The sequence below is a fragment of the Crinia signifera genome, chromosome 4 (genome assembly GCF_055691185.1).
Source record: "Crinia signifera chromosome 4, ASM5569118v1, whole genome shotgun sequence".
NCBI lineage: Eukaryota > Metazoa > Chordata > Amphibia > Anura > Myobatrachidae > Crinia > Crinia signifera.
Window position 1 is genome coordinate 312,284,087 of NC_139220.1, and position 22,454 is coordinate 312,306,540.

Sequence of the window (22,454 nt, forward strand, 5' to 3'; positions counted from 1 at the left end):
GGACCTACAATGAGACGGGCTAGGATTATGCAGCAGGGTGCAGGGGTTAGGCACTAATGTGGGGGGGGGGGGGATTTAGGGTTAGGCTGTTGGATGGCACAGTAAGGGGGAGGGGGGGTAGAGGAGAGGTTTAGTGCGCTTTCCGAGCCCCTTTCGGAATTTTCACTATCTGGATGCTGGGATCGATATTATTACTACCTGCATCCTAAAGGCAGGGATAGCGTATGTATCCCCTTATAACAAGTATTTGCTAATTCTGGGTATATATTTATTATACAGTCACATCCTGGGGTGTTTCCCACAGAAGTACTGAGCTGGGTACACACCAAACAATATATCTGCAGATCAATCCATCCTAGAAACATCTGGGCAACATCACCCCTTTTTATTTTTTGGAAGCCCTTGTAAATTTACCCCTCAGTCCTTATGACCTTATGATCTGTGACCTCTGCTGCTCATCTACAACAAAGTACTGTGCAAGGATGGCCATCAACCAGCGATGGTTTACAAACAATGGTCAATAGTTTGGCCATCATGGTGGAGACCTGATGATGTTTGTACACCATCCATGTCCGAGACAAGGGAATGGGTTTTGCTTCGTCTCCTAGTGGGGTGTGTGTGTGTGTGTGTGTGGGGGGGGGGGGGGGTGCTCTATTGTGCCACAGAGTCGCAGAGGGCACCATCAATGGTTCCCGGCCACAATTGGAAAATACCTATTGCGTTTTCCGTGGAGACCATTGACGGTGACCTCATTGATGGTGATCTCTTGGTGTAGGAAGAAAGGATTCAATGTATTGTGAAATGGCAATTGGCTCCTGATTGGACAGTATGTAGCCATCCAATCAAGAGCCACCTGCCATCACAATCTCAGGTGTTAGGCTCCTCCTCCTGTGCACATAGACCCTTCCTGCTAGCTAATCATAAAGGCGGTACTCAATAGGTACCATTATAGGAAAGAAGGACGGGATTAATACGGTAGACAAATATGGAAACCCCTTTTAAGGTGTATTGTTTATGTTATTACTGTTAGCAGCACTAATATATATATAAGGCAACACTTATATAAGGCTTTTGTTTGTATCAGCGGGCAGAAGTCAGGCTCCACAAAAGAGACCATCCCTAAAAAAGAGTTTTGTATATATGATAATTTGTGACCTGTAAAGAGCTTCTGGTGGTAGGTACACATAAAGTACCTTATGGTGGACCCACACAGGCTTTGTGATATCAGAGTCGAGATGCCTGGATTCTTGCACAAATGTGATTGGTTGTATCTGACGATAATGGGCCACTCGTCCGGTGGACAATGCAACCAGATCACATCTTGCCTGCTGCTAGGCACATGGCCTCATAGCTGTCATCTTCCAACATTTTCTTCCATAAATGATTACGACCTTACCAATTTCTATAGGATTGTTATCTGGAACTGCAGTCTTCTCTGGCTACCCATAACTGGAACATTTTCATTTACGGCAAATGTAATAAGAAAAACTCTATAACAATCAGTCTCAGACATATACTGATATTTTCAGTCTAGAGGTTATCATCACAGTCCATGTTATCATGTACCATATATGAGAACTGACCGGTAGCAGCACCTGCAATACTTGACCAATTGGCCATCAAAGAGTCGGCTTTCAGTTGTGTGTACAGTAAGTCCACGTGTACAACTTGAAAAGGCATCTAGTTGCATTGTGCATGCCTATCTTATACTTGTGTCCACTTGGTCTTGGAGAGGGGGTTATGGGAATTCCAGTCCAGTAGGTACCTAGATATGGAAGTCAGTCATGTCTCTTAGAGTTGTATCCGATTTTACACATCGATGTACACATATCCTGAAGATACACCTTTTAGAGGTCGTATTTGGGAGTACCATAGACTTGAAGCAAGTGTCCAAGGTGAGTATGTGATGATAATGATGATGATGATGATGATGATGATGATGATGATTAATTCACTTTTTTGATGAAGCACTACATTTTTAACATATTTTCAGCCCATAGCCACAGAAATAATATTCATATGTGAACGCAAACATCAGAATATTTCTGTAGGGTTGTGCGCCAGGCCCAGAGCGTCAGTCAGTGGATATAGTCTATTGATGAGTTTTCTACTCAACGTACCAGTATAACTTCTAGTTTTTTCAAGGTAATACAAGTAGGGAAGTCTTCTATGCTCACCACCGTCATTGTGATTACCAGTGCCTTCTCTACACTACAGCCATGTGCTATACTTTCTCTACGTCCTCCGAGATGTCGCTACAGTACATATCCACCTGAAAGGAGGCGGTGAAGGAAGTGATTAGCCAGCCTTTGTGATGATAAATTATTCAAAGTTGGCGTTTTTCCTAATAGACCACAGATTGACTTCAAAGTGGTCATATTTTCGTCTTGTGACTCAAGATTATGACATTTGCATAGGTCATCTGTGGTTCTCTCAGCCACCGATGGCCTTTGCAGGGGTCACAGCTAGGTCTGACACATTTTGCGACCCCGCTGGAAACTGATGTGCATCTAAAAGATCTTTGTACTGCAGCTCTGGAGTCACCATTTTCACACATCGTGACTGGACATTGGGTGGAAGATTTTTCCTTACCGCCCACCCTAGTATCTTCTCTTGTCCAAATTGGAAGGGCTTAATAGCTTCTTCTTTAATGTCTTCTGCTCCAACAGGCTCCAAGCCCTCAAGGCAAATTTCAGCCAACTGCTGTCTCCTTTCCCTTAACCTCCTGACCTCTTTGGTCATCTTTTCCCTCCCAAAATGTTCCACCTTCCCCCAGAACGTACGGTTGAAGTGGGAATAGAGGTACCAGTCTAGAGCGTTCCATGTCCTCAGTTGCTCCACTTCTCTTTGCTCAAGTGGCCTAGAGGCCCCTCGGATGTTGAGTTTAAAGGTCACCACATCATTGAGCTCCCAGCAGAGCTCCTCTTTCAAGAGGATCATGGATTCATCAAAGTATTCAGCTAGAAGGACCAAATTAAAAGTTCCCTCCACTGCCCGAGCTCCTGCTTTTGCCATAATTTCCGTAAACGGGGCATCGGGGTTAAACCCAAGATCAAACCACAATAGGTTTCGGGCATACTGGTTAGATCTCTCTCCCTGTTGATAGTAGTGTGATGGATGTGAAATAAAAGCTTTGAAATTAGGGGCCTTCTTGAAAGCGGTTGACACGGACCGATAATAGGAGAAGGAAGACTCGGCCATTGTGGCGGGATCCCGGAGAATTGTGAAGTAGAATGAGTCTGGAGGCATGACCTTCCGAACCTGGGGATGAAAAACATCTTTCTATTATACACATTCTGGTGTAATTATCTAATGGTATATACACACGAAAAGATTAGCATCAGGTAGATCAGTGGCATAACTATAAATTTTGCACCCCCATGCAAAATAAATTCTGGCTCCCCCCCTACCCCATAGTTCCTGCTCGTTGTCCACTTCTGCCCCTTCATACTAATGAAAATGTCCCTCCCAAAATGGCCACCTCATCCTATAACATCCTTAATAACTGTCTCCTCTGTGGCAACGGACATTTTGGGCGGGACATCTTTCCCATGTGCTACTCCTATGGACGGTGGCTCCTCTCTGCTGCACTGACAGCGCAATGGCGGTTTTCTTCATTTTGTGTTGGAAGCAAACTGTATACAGTGACAGTATAAGGTCGGTTTCCCCCAAATTTTTGGTCTCCAGCACTGCTGCCCGGAACCGCTGATTGGCGGCCAGCGATGATCGGCAATATTTTAACAAATTGGGGAAATTAAACTTTCTCATCTCCCCGAACGGACATGGGCATTAGTTCGATAACCAATTTGTTGTCATACACAATTGCCAACATGGTTAAAATGTCAACGTGTCTACATTAAACGTCAACACTATAATGTCAACATACTGTATCGATAATTTACTTGCCGACCGTATGTCCATGTCGACATTCTGTGGCAGATACAGCATATTTCCACGAGGATAATGTGGAAATCTAGAAAATTGGATCCAGTCCAGGTTTCCTGACTGATGTGATCAGGGTTCACCTGATTAACAGCACCTGTGGCTTTCTGATATAAGTGTTTCCAGGGCAGGAGGTGGTTGTTCCTGATGGTGGAATAGCTGCCCAGGTGATAGGCCGGGGGTGTGGGCTATGGTAGGGAGTTTGTCACACAGGGGGGGGGGGGGGTATTTTGGTTCACTCTTTCTGACAAATTCCTTCTTAGATGGACAAAACCATGTGCACTGCAGGTGGGGCAGATGTAACTTGTGCAGAGAGAGTTAGATTTGGGTGGGGTTTTCCTTCAAAGTGAGATCTATATTGCAGTGTAAAAATAAAGCAGTCCGTATTTTTCCTGCACAGAAACAAAATAACTCACCCAAATCTAACTCTCTCTGCACATGTTACATCTGCCCCACCTCCCTGCAGTGCACATGGTTCTGTCCATCTAAGAAGGAATTGCTCAGAAGGAGTGAACCAAAACAACCACCACAGTCTGTATACTGAAATCCTGATATTATGTAAGGGTTTTTCTGAGGAGGCGAGATCTTAGGTAGCGACTAAACATCCTGGCATTCCATAGAAGGGAACATTCTCAGGAGTAGTCTTTCTGCTGGGCATGAGAAGAGGTTATGAGAGAGGTTAATGTTTGAGGAATCGGATCACTGGGTATCGTTACAAATACAAATAGGAACTGTGGGATTTTTTTTACTGCTATTTAGGGTTACTTATGACTTGCTGAAATAATGTCATCTTGCTTATTTTACATGGGAGGGGGTGGTATTAACAACTGCAAATCATTACATGGCAACCGGCATCCACCTCATAGCATGGACAGACATATGAATCTATTGTAATACTATAGACTAAATACTGATTTGCACAGATATACAGCTCCTTACATGTCCTGGTTATACCTCTTTTACACCGCGGGTCATCGGCGGGTCAGACCCGTGTCAGCGGTGGTGTAAATGGGTCACGCCATGTCCCTTTACACTGGACTTCTACCCAGGTCCTGACCTGGGTAGAACACGGCTAGGACCTGGGTAGAGGGCTGTGTAAACGGGTACGCCGGGTCATTTACATGAATGGGGGACGTCCAACCTGCAGACCGGAGCGTCCGCAGGTTGGGCGGGGGGGGGGGGAGGGGGCACACAGCCTCCGCTGCTGTCTGATGTACTGTGCAGACAGCAGCAGAGGCAGCCAGGATGCCTGTGTGCTGCATCCATTCACCTCCTAGACAAGGGCTGTTGGGAGTGCACGGGGGCTGGGGGCACCCCATCAGATAACGTTAGTGCTCGGCTTACCCCCAGCGCAGCGGTCTTGGTCCCGGCGGCGGCAATCGGCGTGTGGAGATGACATCATCTCCAAGCGGCGGCTGGGGGATGCAGTGGTATAAAAGGTAGCAAATGCCGGGTTGCACCCGGCTTGAAGAGGGGATCAAACCCCCCCATCCCCCAATCCTGGTGCCCTAGGCTGCAGCCTAATCAGCTTGTTGCAGTAGTCAGGGAACAATGGTAAATTATCCTGGGGTTAAATGAGATTCCTGGCAGTAATGGATGGTCACGCTGGTGAGATACCCCCGGACATGCATATGAATCTATATTCATGCCTGGCTGTGTCTCGGCAGTGCAACCGTCCATTACCCCCAGGAATCTCATTTCATTGCATATAGAATCTATATGCATGACCGTCTGTGTTACAGTACTGTGGTGTACAAGGACCTGATGCAGTGCGGGCTGTGTGTGTTACAGTACTGTAGTGTACAAGGCCCTGATGCAGTGCAGTGTGGGCTGTGTGTGTTACAGTACTGCAGGGTCGCCAACCCTCCCGGAATGGCCGGGAGGATCCCGAAAATCGGGTACCCCTCCCGGTCCCCCGGAAAGGGGGGCAACCCTCCCGGATTCCAGCTGTCCCCTTCCCCCCTCATGTACCTTGTGGTGGCTGTAGCGTTAAATTGCCGCGATTCGCGGCATTTCGGCAGAAGGGGGTGGGGCTAAATATGCAAATTTGCATTGCTGGGGGCAGGGACTGATGATGTCTCCATCAGGCCCTGCCTCCAGAAGGGATGTAGACAGTCTCCTCTCCGGGGTTCTCCCGGAGAGGAGATTGTAAAAGTCGGCAACCCTGCAGTACTGTGGTGTACAAGGAAGCAGTGCAGTGCAGTGCGAGCTGTGTGTGTTACAGTACTGTAGTTTACAAGGCCCTGATGCAGTGCAGTGTGGGCTGTGTGTGTTACAGTACTGTGGTGTACAAGGATCTGGTGCAGTGCAGGCTGTATGTGTTACAGTACTGTAGTGTACAAGGCCCTGATGCAGTGCAGTGTGGGCTGTATGTGTTACAGTACTGTAGTGTACAAGGCCCTGATGCAGTGCAGTGCTGGCTGTGTGTTACAGTACTGTGTGTTACAGTACTGCAGTGCAGTGCGTCAGGCCCTTGTGTATAACACGCACCAGGCCCCCCCTCCAAGCCTGTCCTCTTCTTCAGAAGAGTTGACTAGTTGCGGGATGCGGTCATTTGGTCTACAGCATGATGGTAGACAGTCAGTAGGTCGACACCATTAGCTCGACATGGGAAAAGGTTGACATGGGTCTAGCTCGACATAGGAAAATGTCGACATGGTTCTAGGTCGACAGGTCATTAGTTCGACAGTGTCAAGGTCGACAGTCAAAAGGGCGACATTGGGTTTTTCACTGTTTTTTGAGCTGATATGTGCCGACAGGCGGTATTTCATGCCCTACCATCCACTAGGGCATGGTGGGAGAACAATATAGTGTGCCGAGCGTAGCGAGGCACCGTCCCCGACGCATAGCCAGCGCTGCGAGCATTGCGAGGGGATGCGGTGCACTTTAAACTGTGTCCATGTCGACTGTGTTGACATTCAGGTAATAAAACAGTGAAAAACCCTATGCCGACCTTTTCACTGTGGACCTAGACATTGTCGAACTTATGACCTGTCGAACTAATGACCTTTCGACCTAGAACCATGTCGAAATTTTCCCATGTCGACCTTTTCCCATGTCAACCTAATGGTGTCGACCTAATGACTGTCGACCATTATGCTGTACACCAAATGATCCCAAACCGTTGCTGCGCCAGGTACTTGTGTATTTTAGCGGCGCCCATCGCATCGCATACCAAAAGGCATGCGATTGTATGCGATGCGATATCGCGCGATGTTGTACAATGTCATACAATTTTAAAACTGTATGACATTGTATATGGCATACAATGCCATACAATGTAATGCGATGCGATTAAACATTGTATAAGCACCCTAATGGGTGCTTACAATGTTAAATGCACCCCCACGCCACCCCCCCCCCCCCACTATAAACGTGAACCCGAAGCGTGGCGAGCGCAGCGAGCCCGCGAGGGGCGGCGGTATGCGTCCTACGACCTTTTCATACCTCCACTATCCACGTCGGCGTGGAGTTGAGATCAGAAAGTGTGGCGAGCGCAGCGAGCCCGAAGCGTGGCGAGCGGACGCGGATACCTGTGAAGCCCGCGAGGGGACGCGGATACCTGTGAAGCCCGCGAGGGGACGCGGATACCTGTGAAGCCCGCGAGGGGACGCGGATACCTGTGAAGCCCGCGAGGGGACGCGGATACCTGTGAAGCCCGCGAGGGGACGCGGATACCTGTGAAGCCCGCGAGGGGACGCGGATACCTGTGAAGCCCGCGAGGGGACGCGGATACCTGTGAAGCCCGCGAGGGGACGCGGATACCTGTGAAGGTATCCGCGTCCCCTCGCGGGGCTCGCTGTGCTCACCACGCTTTCTATTCTCAACTCCACGCCGACGTGGATAGTGGGGGTATGAAAAGGCCGTAGGACGCGTACCGCCGACCCTCGCGGGCTCGCTGCGCTCGCCACGCTTTGGGTTCGCGTTTATAGTGGGGGGTTGGCATGGGGCTGCATTTAACATTGTAAGCACCCATTTGGATGCTTAAAAGCACCCTTTAGGGTGCTTATACAATTTTTAATCGTATAGGGGGCCAAAATCGCGTCGCATCGCATGCCATCGAGTACATGGCATGCGATGCAATGTGATTAAAACATTGCGCGACCAACATCGGGGGCGCCGCTAAAATACACAAGTACCCTGCGCCATCTTGGCAGCGCGCAGTCTGTTCTGCCGCTGCGGCGCAGAGTTTTTTTGCCTGATTATAGGCTCCTGTCAGTGTATACCCATCTCTAGTCTAGGGAAACATTGCACAGACTGTTACTATATCATCTTGTAATACTGACACTAATAGTTGCCTGGACGTCACATTATCAATGGCTACACCACACACAGCCTGGTAGCCATTGCTGCTGCTGATGATGATGATTACCATGTATGTACCACACACAGCCATAATCATCATCAATGGCTGCCAGGCTGTGTACCGCACTGGCAGGATATATCATCAATTTCTGGGGGTACACTGTGTATTATAATTATATGATTTCCTTCCTTTCAAATCATGGGGGTAACATCGGCGTATCTAAATATATGTTGGAGTAAAAGGTAAAAGTTCCCTGGCATATTGGTGAATCAGGCACTGATTACGTATGACATCTGCTTGTATACTTAGTCGTACATACCTGCCTATTTGGTTCCGGATTAAAGGGTTGACAGGGTCTAGCTAGACGGTGAATTGTTGACATGCATGTCGACATACACAAGATTGACATATTATAATAACTGTTTTATTATTTTTCGTATCCAATATACAGTATATGTATACAAGTTTTTAATTTAATGTGTAAGCCCCTTTTTATGGAACCTGGTTTAGGTGCGCCGTACCAACCAAATTATTTATGGTGACCCCTTAATACCTAGGTGCCCTTAGCTTGTGCTTATTTTGCCTAATGGTTAATCCAGCCCATTGTCAACATGGTGATGTCGACAAGGGTGGACTACTGACATGCAGCTCAATCTATCTGCAGTGTGTTTTACATACACTCAGCCTGATTCGTCAAAACTGACATCACAACTGTGCAGGCACTTACATTCTCCCAACCGCTCTATCTACACAAGTGTGTGTGGGGGGGGGTTTGGGGGATGGGGTTGCCGGGTATTCATTTGCCAGGGGAGGGGAGTATTTGTAACCCATTTCTTTCCACAGGTGTCACATTCATTATAATTATTTCTTTATTTAATGAATTCATTTATTTATTTGCATTTTGTAATAACCTTCAATCCATGCTCAATCCCAGTGTCTTCAATCCAAAAAATCCCATTTGTCCATTCATTTATTTTCTTTACCCCTAATACTCTTTTCAAGTCTGCACTTAATCATTCTTTTCTATACTTTATATCTTCTTTTATTCCCATTTCTAGTGCACTTATTTAAATCCACTACTAAACATATTGTAACAGAGCAGCTCCTAATGTATGGGGGCCTTTAGATCCCGTGTGCGTTCCCGTGGATCTTTTGTTAAATCTTCTGATCTTTCATGCAGCACGTAAGATCAGAAGATTTAGCAAAAGATCCGTGGGAGCACACATCGGACCGATATCGACCGATTTTCGACCGATTATCGAAAAACATCGGCCGATATATCGGCAGATTTATCAGAAATTGGATAATCGCCAAAAAAAATCGTTCTAGTGTGTAGGCACCTTAAGATTCGGGCCCATTACATTTAACATGCTTCACATGATGACAGAATTACAGCAGAACACAAGGCTGTGGCCTTACCTCCTGCAGGTTGAAGCGCATGTGGTGGCACAGGATGTCGTAGGTCGGCCTCGCTGGGGAGTTGAACCCCTTAACTCTGCGCGAGTGGAAGAGGTTGGGATAGTTGAATTGGTATTTGAAGGGCAAAGCGAAGATTAACCCCTTCCTGTCCCCATAGCGGTGCAGTAAGTTCAGAATGGTGCTCCCGGCTGTTTTGTGCGTCTTTAGAAACACGATGTGTCTTTTGGCCTGGCACGTCCGCGGGGAGGATGAAGGCTCGGCAAACACCAGGCGCAGCTCAGCTGTCTGCCGGTACCTGGCAATGGAGTACAGTCATTTACATCTCAGTATACAGCTCAACACATACATATATATATATATATATATATATATATATATATATATATATATATATATATATATATATATATATATATATTAAGGCAAAGAGAGGTGGAAATAGTACATTCTACTTGCTTTCCCAAAACAAGAGCTTCATAATGAAGATCAAGTGAACTCTCAAAATAAATAGATAACAAGGAGCTTGCAGGCAATAATGATTGAAAGTGACTTTCGGAAAATGGCCCCATAGGAAAACCTGTTTAAAAAAACTGTCTTTCGTATGTGGGCAGCCATTTTCCGAAAGTCACTTTTTTTTTATAAGCAGCAGGAGCCGGGATCCGCAACGCAGGAGGTACCGGCTACACGGGGGTTTCTTAAACACATTGGGGTGGGGGGGTGTTAGCCCTAGGTGAGGGGGGTGGTGTGGTGTGTTTAACCCTGGGGGGGGGGGGGGGGGGGGGCGCTGAAGACCGCACTAGCTTTGACCCTGTATTTGGAAAGTTTCCAAAATAAAGGGTCTGCCAGTGTAAAAAAAAACGGCACTTGAACTGTAATATACCGTTTATGAGATGCGGTGTGAAAGGGGTTTTACCTGGCAGACCCGTTTTTGGAAACGTTTTCAAATACAGGGTCAAAGCCAGTTATGCGGTCTGAAAGCAGTATTACTGTAACCCGGCTCCTGCTTCCCCATCTCCTCTTCCGTTGAGCTGCAGCCCGGAGGTCCCGGAGCGCAGGCTTTTATCACCTCAGGATGCCAGCAGTCAATTAAAATGCAGTACCGGCTGGTAAGCCAATCAGAGTTCGTGTACTGGTAGCCGCTCTGATTGGCTACCGGTACGCAAGCTCTGATTGGCTCAAAAGCCGGTGCAGCATTTTAATTGGCCACCGGCGTCCTGGGTTGAATAAGGCAGTCAGGGAGGTTGCGGTGGGCAAAATGAGCTTTCAGAGGCCAGGGCCCGGGACAGCTGTACCCACAGCACCCCCCTACTGACGGCCCTGGGCAATGGAAAAAAACAACAAAGAAGGGGATCAGCGCTATAAAACCAGTACAACTTGAGGTAAACTAGGAACAGTCTGCTTCCCGCATATTATTTCCGATATGGGGGTAGAATAGTTTCATTTTGTAATACATTTTGTGAGGATAATCCAATCTTTTTAATGGTTTTATAGCGCTGATCCCCTTCTTTGTTGTTTTTACTCTGCGCTGTCAAGGCCATGGGGCGAAGGAGACCGCTATGTCAGCGGTCCTCTCTCCCCACGCCAGGTAAACAGACCATAGGTTGGAACCTGAAATAGGTTGACATGACTAAGATGGGCAGGGTCGGATGGTCGACACAAGCATTAAGTTAGCAATGGGAAGGTCAACAGTCGACATGAGTTTTAGTGTGTTGAGCGCAGCGAGCCGTGCTAGGGGACGCGGTACACTTAGATGGTGTCCATGTCAACTGTGTCGACATTCAGGTAAAAAAAACATGAAAAACTTAAATCGACCTTTTGACTGTTGACCTTGCCATTGTCAACCTGATACTTGTGTCGACCTTCCGACCCTGTCAATCTTAGCCATGTCGACCTATTTTAGGTGTCGACATAAGGCCTGCCCAGGGGCGTAACTATAGCACCGCAGCCCCCGCCACCGCGGGGGGGGGGCGCTGTGTATGTGGGGGCGCCGGGGGCTGCGGTGCTATAGTTACCCCCCCCCCCCCAATCCCCCGCAGACTTACCTATCGTGCTGGTCCCGGCGGCTCCGTTCTTCTGCTGAGGACCACCACAAAATGGACGCCCCCATATAGCACCCAGTTCTCTGAAACTGTCTGCTGTATGGGGGCGGCCATTTTCTGGTGGTCCTCAGCAGAAGAACGGAGCCGCCGGGACCAGCGCGATAGGTAAGGCTGTGGGGGATTGAGGGGGGGTTTGCATGGGCGGCGGGGTAGGGGTGCTCGGCGGGGCGGCGACGGGGGGGGGGGGGGGGGCGCCCAAAACGTAGCTACGCCACTGGGCCTGCCAACCTTCAGTGGTCGACCCAATGCATGTCGACCTAAATTACCTATAACCCTGTGGAACTGTATAGTAGAAAGGTCCAATGACTTTCACTATTACCCTGAGAGCTTTCAGGAACCACATATACCAGGGATGGGAAACCTTCGGCCCTCCAGCTGTTGTTGAACTACACAACCCAGAATTCCCTGCTACATTTTTAGAATGGCTAAATAGCAAACCTGTAGCAGGGCATGCTGGGACGTGTAGTTCCACAACAGCTGGAGGGCCGAAGGTTCCTCATCCCTGTTTTAGTAGGTGCAAAATAAATAAGAAGTAGAACTCCCACCTTAGTAAATTCCCCCCTCAATGTTTGGTAATTATCGTTAGGCTGGGGTTAGTTAAGACCCCTTGTGGCAGGCATGTGCAAACTGTGGCCCTCCAGCTGTTGTCAAACTACACCTCCCAGCATGCCTTGCCATAGTTTTAGCATTCCCTAATAGCAAACCTGTGGCAAGGCATGATGGGACTTGTAGTTTCACAACAGCTGCAGGGCCATAGTTTGTACATGCCTGCCTTATGGGAAACTGCATGGTCAACATGAAGAATCTTGGCCTTCAATATAAATGACATTGTGTCAGTCACAACCTATGCATGTCGCCTTCCCGTCCATGTTGACATTGTGGTGTCGGCATTTTGCACAGGATGCAGGTATACCCAGTCACTGTACGCCTCTTACCCGCACTATACATCGCACAGCTATGGAAGATTTATTCATTGTGTGACATCATCCCATTATAGGAATTGGACTCGTCTCCTTCCTCGTGTCTCGCAGATGTTTGGGAAGGCTGCAGCAGCACATCTGCCGGGAACGCCCATAGATTAGGGAGATGCTCGCCCCAAGCACTATCACAATAGTGGAAATGGTTTGGGAATGTATTCAGTCTCATTAAGGGAAATGGCCAGAATTGGGCCCTTGTGTATGACTCGCAGGCCTCTACATTCGGGCCCTTGGGTTGCACAGCGGCCTTGCACTGATGATGTAACATTGATGGAACACAGACGTTTAGTTACTCACTCACCTCTTTGGAAGATGGATACCCAGCAGCTGTATAGCAAATCCAATGGTCAGAACAATAATGAGGCCAAATCCCATTATCCGTACCCTGTAGAACTGGCAAAGCTTCATTCTCCTGTGACAGGGAGAAGCAAATGTTACAGCATCACATATATAGATCGCATCAAATGTGGCCGCGCTAATGATATCCTGTCATCGGTAGGTGTTCACTAAGTCGGCATTCGCAATGCCCAATGTTATGATGTTGACTTCTAACATGTCGACATCTGGTAAATATCGTCGTAGATAAAATGTCAACATATAACAGGTTCAAATATAACATTAAGTTTGACTTTGTCAACATAGTGAGCATGCCGACATGTACTCTGTCGGCATTATGTAGACATGAGTTTGAAGAAACTCAGGAGCCTGAGGTGTGTTCCCTCCCTACTGTGCCTAAACACGTGCAAAGGGGGCCATGCGATCGAGTGGGCTTATCTCCCGAAGGAGACGGGCCCCGTTTTTCCCCTAACCCCTCTCAACCATAAGGCCGAAGAGGGGAAAATAGGGAACGGTGGGTCCTCTTCGCCGCAGCTTAGAGAGACCCTCATTCCAAAACCCCTGGAAGGGTTAGGACGGTGGGTCTTCCGCACCTGAAGGTTTGGAGAGACCCTCAGTGGACTTCCCTCCGCCTTGCGGCTTGGGGTCGTCCTCGGGGGGACCGCAGCTCTCCCCAAAAGGCGAGAGCTTTGGCACATTGGGGAAATGGAAGGCCCGAAAAACGTGACAAACTACAAAAAAACAGAAAACGTGAAAGTGACGAACGTGAGAGGGGGAAGAAATAAATAATAAAGAAGACCCTAGCCAGAAGGCCGGGGTGGGGGCGTGAAAAATTATCCTACCCCATCCAAAAGGACGAGGTAAGGACGTGAAGCGCATACCTAGAGGGAAAGTGCGCAGTGCTAGTGCTTACTAGTGCATGGTGATTTGGGGATCACCCGTGCATGTTCGGCACCCCCGAGTTTCCCCGGGGGCACAGTGCAGCCTCGGACTCCAGGCAGCCAGCCAGTCAGCGTCCGACCAAGTGTTTCTCCGCCTCACCAGCAGGCCCTTTCCGGACCCCCTGGCATGGGAATGGATACTCCACCGGGCTTTTCGATGAGTCTCCCCCGCAGTGGCCCAAATAGACCAACTGAGGAAGAAGAAACCACCTACTCAGTCCCGACGTTTCACCTCTCCCAGGGATTGAGTACTGGGCTGGGCTTTTCGCTGTCTCTCTGGCCGGGGTCCCTTGTAACCCCCGGACCAGAGAGCAATCTGCTCGGTCCCAGCTTTTCCCTTCTTCCTGGGAGTGGATACTAAAACGGGCTTTTCGAGTGATCCTCCCACAGAGGCAAAGACCCCTGAACAAGAGCCCCATCTCAAAGCCCGATGCTTCTCCCCTCCCTACCAGTGAAGAGAATGGTATTCCCTCCTCCAACAGGGCATCGATACTCAGCCTTCCCTAGCACTCGCCCAGAACATGAGGTGGGTTATCACCCCATGCTCAGTAGCAAGATACTACGGTCCAGCTTTTCTCTATTCTCTGCCAGGGGAGCGGTCCAGACCCAACTGATAAGAACAGATACTACACTTGATCTTAGCCAAAAGGCAGAGAAGCATATTGTATGTCAACATTCTAGTTAAGTGCTAGTTAAGATTAAGGTGGTGCAGGTGACTGCATTGGACGATGGGCAGGGTTAATACTGGGTCTGGGAGACTTTCCTACTCTGTGCACTCGGGCGTGCCACCCGATTTTCGTGAGTATTACAGCTGTTCAGGGGGTAGTAGGCAGGTATGACTACTGGCGATCTCTGTCACTTGGGGTAATTGCACTAATTTATGGATGAAGGTCCTGATTCAGAGATGTACGGAGTACGGACATGCTGTGGGTAATTGTGATTTATTCCACCACAGCTGTGCGAAAATCTGCGAATGTCACAGTGGGCAGGATTTATACTGAGACACCTATTGGAGGCATCTCCTATCAGCTGCTTGTATGCGAAGATGCAACCATCAGACGAATATTGTTTGATTATCGGCCTTCTGAGACATGCGCAAGTGTTCCACAGCACAGAATGGAGTTCTGCTCATAGGTTTGTGTGGAACTAAGTAAAAACCGGACCCGGACAAGACCCGGGAAAACTGGACCGGACATCAAACTCTGCATTCTGGAGCTTGTAGTGTCTGGTCCGGGGGCGTGCCTGTGATAGCTTTCACCAGGGACATGGGGAAGGGGAGATTACAGCCTCCCCGTGTGGTCCGGAGCGTTCCGGATTTGCTACATGTCCGGACCCTACAGGGAGGATTTATTCTCCCACTCCTCCTCTTCCTGGTGACAGGCAGCCCCCCAGGCCAGACCACCCCGGACAGGACACTCCCCAGACTGGACACTGCAAGCACTGGAATGCAAAGTTTGATGTCTGGTCCGGAATTCCGGGGTCTTGTCCGGGTCCGATTTTTACCCATATCCGGTTTATGATGCTGATCTGGAGAGTTGAGGGTTAAATTCACGCTGTCACCGATGTGTGATCCTGGGTATTTTCCTGAGGGATTACGTCCCAGCTGCTTCTTCCCATCGATAGAAGGATCCCCCCCCTGTCCCCTCTCCACCCTGGCATTACTGCTTTATAAATCCCTCATCACACTCGCCTGGCGCCCTCTCATCCTTCCTTTCACCTTTCCTCTCTACTGCTCCCCTCCACTCACTCCTCATCCTCCCACTCCTCGTCCCTGCCCCATCTCTCCAGCTGTATTTGTGTAGCGCAATAAAGTCACTTGGGAAAACACAGCTGTAAGTTCTGACTTATTAATTCTCTTCCCACAATGACATCACTAAAGCCGTGTGGATGGGACGGAACGTTGTCCCATGGCCCGCAGCAAAACACACATGTAGGAAATAGTCCTGGAAGGTGTTTAAATCTACGGTACAGATTCCCGAACAGTCGGTGACATGGTATAAGCGAGGGGGGGGGGGTCTGTGAGTGGCGAGTAGAGGGTTAAGGGAGGGCCACTTATGAGGTGACTAAGGAGGGAGCCGGTTACTCATTGACAAGTTTAATTACAGTGACATACAGTGTGCACTGTTATGTTTTATATTGAACGTCCCTTTCTAGGACATGGATCTCGCTAAAGACCGGCCTCTTATCCTGCTCTCGTGTCCGGCTCAAGTGCTCTCTTCATAGACAGCTATTGTGATATGAAGCTATATTTCCATACGAGGATAGCTCTTATAAGGCCGGTCTCCTTGGAAACCAGGCTGCTTTGTGAAACCGTATTCCCTGAGGATTAATCCCATTGGTTAACGTACTGGTGTAAGGCTTCTCTGAACCTTTTCGGCAAAACTTCAACCTAGTGCCCCCCTTCCCAACACTGCCACCAGTACCCACTTTCCAGCCCCTAAGTGCGGAATTGGCATCTTAGAAGGTCCACAGCAGCCCTCTGCATTAAGTATAACAAGGATGTCTTCATCTGTCATTCCCTCCATCATTCTACACCCCAACCCTGGCTCTCCAAACTGACCCGGGTTCTGTCAAAATACTCACGCACTGCTGAGCGCCTCCTCCTTCCGCCTGCCTCCTCCCTCAGTGTCACTGAATATGCCTCATTCTTTTCCTTCAAAATGGGAGGCCACCTGCTATTAAATATCCTCCCGCCTTCCCTTAGTAATTCTGACACCCACACCACCCTCTCCCTCCAGCCATCCCACCTTGTGCTACTTCAGTTCCACCTCACCACAGACAAGGAAGTCCACTGCCTCTCCCCCTTCCACCTGACCCCTCGCTTTTTTCCCCTCTCACCTCCTTTGCATCTTCTCCCCCACTGCATACTCTCACCTTGCTCACCACTTCCCCCTATCACTCTCTCTGTTACCTTTCCCTCACCATTTAAACATGCTCTTGTCTCACCTATTCTTAAAAACGCAACACTGACCCTTCCTCTAGCTACTGCCCAATCTCTCTTCTCCAGTTCGCCCTTGAGCATCACAGCCCTGTTTTCCCTTCCTTCAGTAAGCTTTCTCCTTCTGAGCGACTGCCTGTACCCGCGTCTCTTCTCACTCATAATCATTCATCTCTTTCGGTGACAACCAACTCCTTTGCTTCCCTACAGCCAAGCGGTATTGTGTACTGAAAACTGTGCTGCTAATTGCTACCTGTGCGCTCTTTTAGTTTTTTAGATATTGTTATGTCTAGTTCTGTGTACCCTGCTTTAATGTGTGCCATATGTACGGCGCTGCCCACCACTTGTGGCACCTTATAAATAAAATGTAATCTATATCTATATATCTATATATATATATATATATATATATATATATATATATATATATATAGATATAGATATATATATAAAAGACTAACTGCTACTCACCTCTATGAGGTGAAGTACCGCCAGTGACCACTAGAGGCAATTGAGTGCTTAAAGATCTCATAACAGAAAGTGAAAGCAATCTTTGCAGGGACACTGGTCTGTTTTAATCTTGCTGGATATGGGGAGAGGGATCTGTGAAGACAGAGATTGGAGGTAGGGGCAGATTTGCACTGGGGGTGGAAAGTTTTTGGGGCTAAAAATGAAAGTAAAAACGGTCACAGCTCAAAGTGAAAGTACATTGCAGAAGTAGGTATTGGGTTATGCGCTGCAGACTGCAGAGTCGGAGAAATGGTGAGTGAGTTGCATATGGATTTGCAGCTGACTGCCGATCAGGGTGATTTTATCAGGCCATTCGTAGCCTATCAGCGGGATTTCCCTCTAGCGGGACAGCAGATATCTGATTGCAGTGATCAGATCTGCATAACCCCTGGAATAGCACACTAGCGCGATCTGAGCCCTTTTCATCCGATGCATCAGGCCGAGAAAAGGGATAAAAGTGTCAAATCGCATGTGTTTCACCTCCAAGGGGCTGCATTATAGATTTATCGTATCCGCCAGCCTCCGCCAACTAGGACTGCATACAATACATCAGGCCGAGAAAAAGGATAAAAGTGTCAAATCGCATGTGTTTCACCTCCAATTCCTATCTGATGCACGGTCCCATGAGCATCGGATTGGACCCGTAGATCAAGGGGCTGCATTATAGATTTATCGTATCCGCCAGCCTCCGCCAACTAGGACTGCATACGATACATCATATGCAATAAGACGGTATACGGTGTATCGTATGCGCTCCTACTTGGAGAAGTCACATAAGTGTATGGGGGCCTTACGTTCTTGTAAGCAGGGCCCTCCCTCCTCGTGTTATCCTTCCCCCCTAATTCATATAACTATGTTACATATAGAGTAAATGTGCGTGCATGTACATGTGGTAGGGAATATAGATTGTAAGTTCCACTGGTGCAGGGACTGCATATCAAATATTCTTGGTAAAAGCATTGCGGAATATGTGTGCGCTATATAACTGGTAATTCATGCAAGTAAAAATAATTCATAGTATAGAACATGGATAGATAGATAGATAGATAGATAGATATGAGGTATACAATAATATAATAGCTAAATAGATATGAGATATACATAGATATAAGATAAATAGATATATTTTAGATATATAGATAAATAGATATGTGATAGATATATAGATACATTTATATACATGAGATCGATTGATAGATAGATAGGTATAAAGATACATAAATATGAGATAGATAGGTAGATAGATGATAGAAAAATAGATATGAGATAGATATATATGAGCTAGATAAATAAATTGATAGATGTATAGATATGAGATAGATAGATAGATAGATAGATAGATATGAGATAGATAGATAGATAGATAGATATGAGATAGATAGATAGATAGATACATAGATAGATATGAGATAGATAGATAAATAGATAGATAGATAGAGATATAAGATAGATACATAGATAGATAAAAGATAGATAGATAGATAGATAGATAGATAGATATGAGATAGATAAATAAATGGATACAGTAGATAGATAGCTATAAGATAGATAGATAGATAGATAGATAGATAGATAGATATGAGATAGATATTTGATACTGTAGATATAAGATATATAGATTACATACATAGATATAAGATAGATAGATAGATAGATAGATATAAGATAGATAGATATAAGATAGATAGATAGATATGAGATAGATAGATAAATAAATAAATAGATACAGTAGATAGATAGATATAAGATAGATAGATATGATATAGATAGATAGCTATGAGATAGATAAATAGATATGAGATAGATAGATAGATAGATAGATACATAGATAGATAGATAGATACATACATACATACATACATACATAGATAGATATAAGATAGATAGATAGATAGATAGATACATACATACATACATACAAACATAGATAGATAGATATAAGATAGATAGATAGATAGGTACTTGTTTGCATCGGGGTGGTCGTGTCGGAAAAATTGCGTCGTTCGCATCGCATGCGACCAAATCGCATGCGATGCGACCGACGCGATCGACCCGATTTTTACATTGAATCAAATGTGAATGGATCCCTGGGACCCTATTTTACATTGGATTCAATGTAAAATATTCCCCATACCCCCAGTTTTACCCTCTCAACGCCACCCCACGATTGACGCCAACCCGAAGCGTGGCGAGCGCAGCGAGCCCGCAAGGGGCGGCGGTGCACGTCCTCCGACCTTTTCATACCCCTACTATCCACGTCGGCGTGGAGTTGAGAATATAAAGTGTGGCGAGCGCAGCGAGCCACCGAGCCAGAGGCGTGGCGAGCGCAGCGAGCCCCGCGAGGGGACGCGTATAACTTCACAGGTATACGCGTCCCCTCGCGGGGCACGCTGCGCTCGCCACGCTTCGGGCTCGGTGGCTCGCTGCGCTCGCCACACTTTATATTCTCAACTCCACGCCGACGTGGATAGTAGGGGTATGAAAATGTCGGAGGACGCGCACCGCCGCCCCTCGCGGGCTCGCTGCGCTCGCCACGCTTCGGGTTGGCGTCAATCGTGGGGTGACGTTCACAATGGGGGGGGGGCATATTGGCCCATTTCACATTGTTTCCTATGTGAGATGGACTTAATCAAGTCCATCTCATCTTTTGCCATTATAATGGCACAAGACCAACGCGATGCTCCCGATTTCAATGTTAAAAATATTTTAACATTGAAGCCTATGGCAAAATCGCGGGCATCGCGTCGGTCGCCATGTTAATGCACGCGACCGACGCAATGCCCCCGATTTTGCCTTTGCCAGCAAAATGGACCTGATTTCAAAGGAAATCGGGTCCATCGCGGGCATCGTGTACCTTAACTTCAAGGTACACGATGCCCGCGATTGTGGCCGTTCTAGGAAACAAGTACCGATAGGTACATAGATAGATATAAGATAGATAGATACATAGATAGATAGGTATAAGATAGATAGATACATAGATAGATATAAGATAGATAGATAGATAGATACATAGATAGATATTAGATGGATAGATAGATACATAGATAGATAGATAGATAGATAGATAGATAGATAGATAGATGCATAGATAGATATAAGATAGATAGATACATAGATAGATAGATAGATAGATAGATAGATATAAGATAGATAGATACATAGATAGATAGATAGATAGAAGATAGATAGATAGATATAAGATAGATAGATAGATAGATATAAGATAGATAGATACATAGATATATAGATATAAGATAGATAGATAGATATAAGATAGATAGATAGATATAAGATAGATAGATAGATATAAGATAGATAGATAAATAGATAGATACATAGATAGATAGATAGATAGATATAAGATAGATAGATATAAGATAGATAGATAAATAGATAGATAGATAGATACATAGATAGATATAAGATAGATAGATAGATACATAGATAGATATAAGATAGATAGATAGATAGATATAAGATAGATAGATAGATACATAGATAGATATAAGATAGATAGATAGATAGATAGATACATAGATAGATATAAGATAGATAGATAGATAAATAGATAGATACATAGATAGATAGATAGATAGACCGGCAGATATGAGACAGCACAGATACGTGACAGATGTTACCTGAGCTGCACTCACCTGTCTGGAATAAGTGCTGCGGGTGTCTGGAGATGTCTCTCAGGTTATCCGTCTCTCGCTGTCACGTTCCCTCCTTCCCAGCTTGTACAAGTCACAACAGCTCTCATCCTGATGTCTCGCCCCTGACAGTGGATCAGGCCTGTCCCCTACTTCTACATTCCCTGTGTACTGCCGGTCCCCCCAGTGCTCACATCCACCTCACTGTGTAGCCCCATCAGTTTCAGAACTTTCCCTGGCTGCTGTGCTAGACGCCTGTCTCTCTTCCTCTCATCTGTCTCTCATTTCCCCTGGTGCTCTCTCTCTCCCCCTCTCTTCCCCTGCCTGCTGTCTCGGACCCTTCTCTCTTTCTCTCCTTCCCTGATTCCTTCCCTCGCTCCTTATTGCCCTTCCTGCCCCTGCTGTGTTGCCTGCCCCACTGTAAGCCCCCCTTGTGCCTCTGTCTGCCTCCTGTTACCCCAGACTCGCCCTCTCCCCCTTCTCGTCTCCCCCCTCCCTTCTCTCTTTGCCCCCTCCTTTCTCTCCTCTTTCTTCCTTCTCTTCTTACTTATCCATCTGTCCTCTGAATTCTTTCCTAACAAAAGTGCTATTTAGTGATCTGCTGCTGTTCTGGAGGAGCCAGGGGGAGGGAGCCAGGGTAGAGGAGAGGGGAATTCGGAGTCTGTATGGGGGGGGGGCGGGGGGGGGGATGTTCCAGGCTCCTGATACCACCTGAGGCTAAGGTCTGATTCATGGTGGGGGGGGGGGGGGGGAGCGATACAGCGTAGTTGGGGAGAGATAGAGTCTTCTCCCACTTCCATGTGAAGGCTTCACCCTTACCCAGCCCCTACTGCTGCTATTGCGCTATTAACTCTTCGTCTTACAGAAAGTTGGGTCTTGCCCTATCACGTCCTCTGTGGGAAACCTGTATCTCATATCTTTCTATGTATCTCATCCAGATTCTTGACCGTACCCAGGGCTGGTGCAAGGCACCGGAGCGCCCCAGGCGAGTCGGGATGGGGGCGCCCCGGTGCCGGGGGGGTGTACCTGTCCTGTGGCTGTGTATTTAAAGCTTGCGGCGGCGGCAGCGGGGGGTCCCTGCAGTCAAGAAATAACGAGCGCTATCCGCCTGGCTACGCGGAAGCGCTTCTGCTGTGAAAACACTGGCCGCACGGCGCACGCTGATTGGCTGAATCTCAGCCAATCAGCGTGCGCCCAGTGTTTCCACAACAGAAGCGCTTCCGCGTAGCCAGGCGGATAGCGCTCGTTATTTCTTGACTGCAGGGACCCCCTGCTGCCGCCGCAAGCTTTATATACACAGCTGCAGGACAGGTACCCCCGCGGCACGGGGGGG

At 47.3% G+C, this 22,454-nt stretch overlaps 1 protein-coding gene and 1 pseudogene across 1 annotated transcript; both read right to left on the bottom strand.

Moving 5' to 3' along the window:
* Positions 1-647: 647 nt before the first annotated feature.
* On the bottom strand, positions 648-21,578 carry GAL3ST4 (galactose-3-O-sulfotransferase 4). The gene is made up of 4 exons (XM_083185481.1): positions 21,125-21,578; positions 13,045-13,155; positions 9,668-9,962; positions 648-3,261 (listed from the first exon to the last, which is right to left on the bottom strand). The coding sequence occupies exons 2-4, from the start codon at positions 13,149-13,151 to the stop codon at positions 2,434-2,436; spliced, it is 1,230 nt and encodes a 409-aa protein (XP_083041607.1). The 5' UTR covers positions 13,152-13,155; positions 21,125-21,578; the 3' UTR covers positions 648-2,433.
* LOC146076325 (U2 spliceosomal RNA) lies at positions 14,542-14,682 on the bottom strand (annotated as a pseudogene).
* Positions 21,579-22,454: the final 876 nt, after the last annotated feature.

Excerpts from the sequence above, each read along its gene's own strand:
- GAL3ST4 (XM_083185481.1), bottom strand. The coding sequence starts at position 13,151 with ATGAAGCTTTGCCAGTTCTACAGGGTACGGATAATGGGATTTGGCCTC. Across the intron at positions 9,963-13,044 it reads GGTATCCATCTTCCAAAGAG|GTACCGGCAGACAGCTGAGC; the intron begins GTGAGTGAGTAA and ends CTCCATTGCCAG. Across the intron at positions 3,262-9,667 it reads TGCGCTTCAACCTGCAGGAG|GTTCGGAAGGTCATGCCTCC; the intron begins GTAAGGCCACAG and ends TTTCATCCCCAG.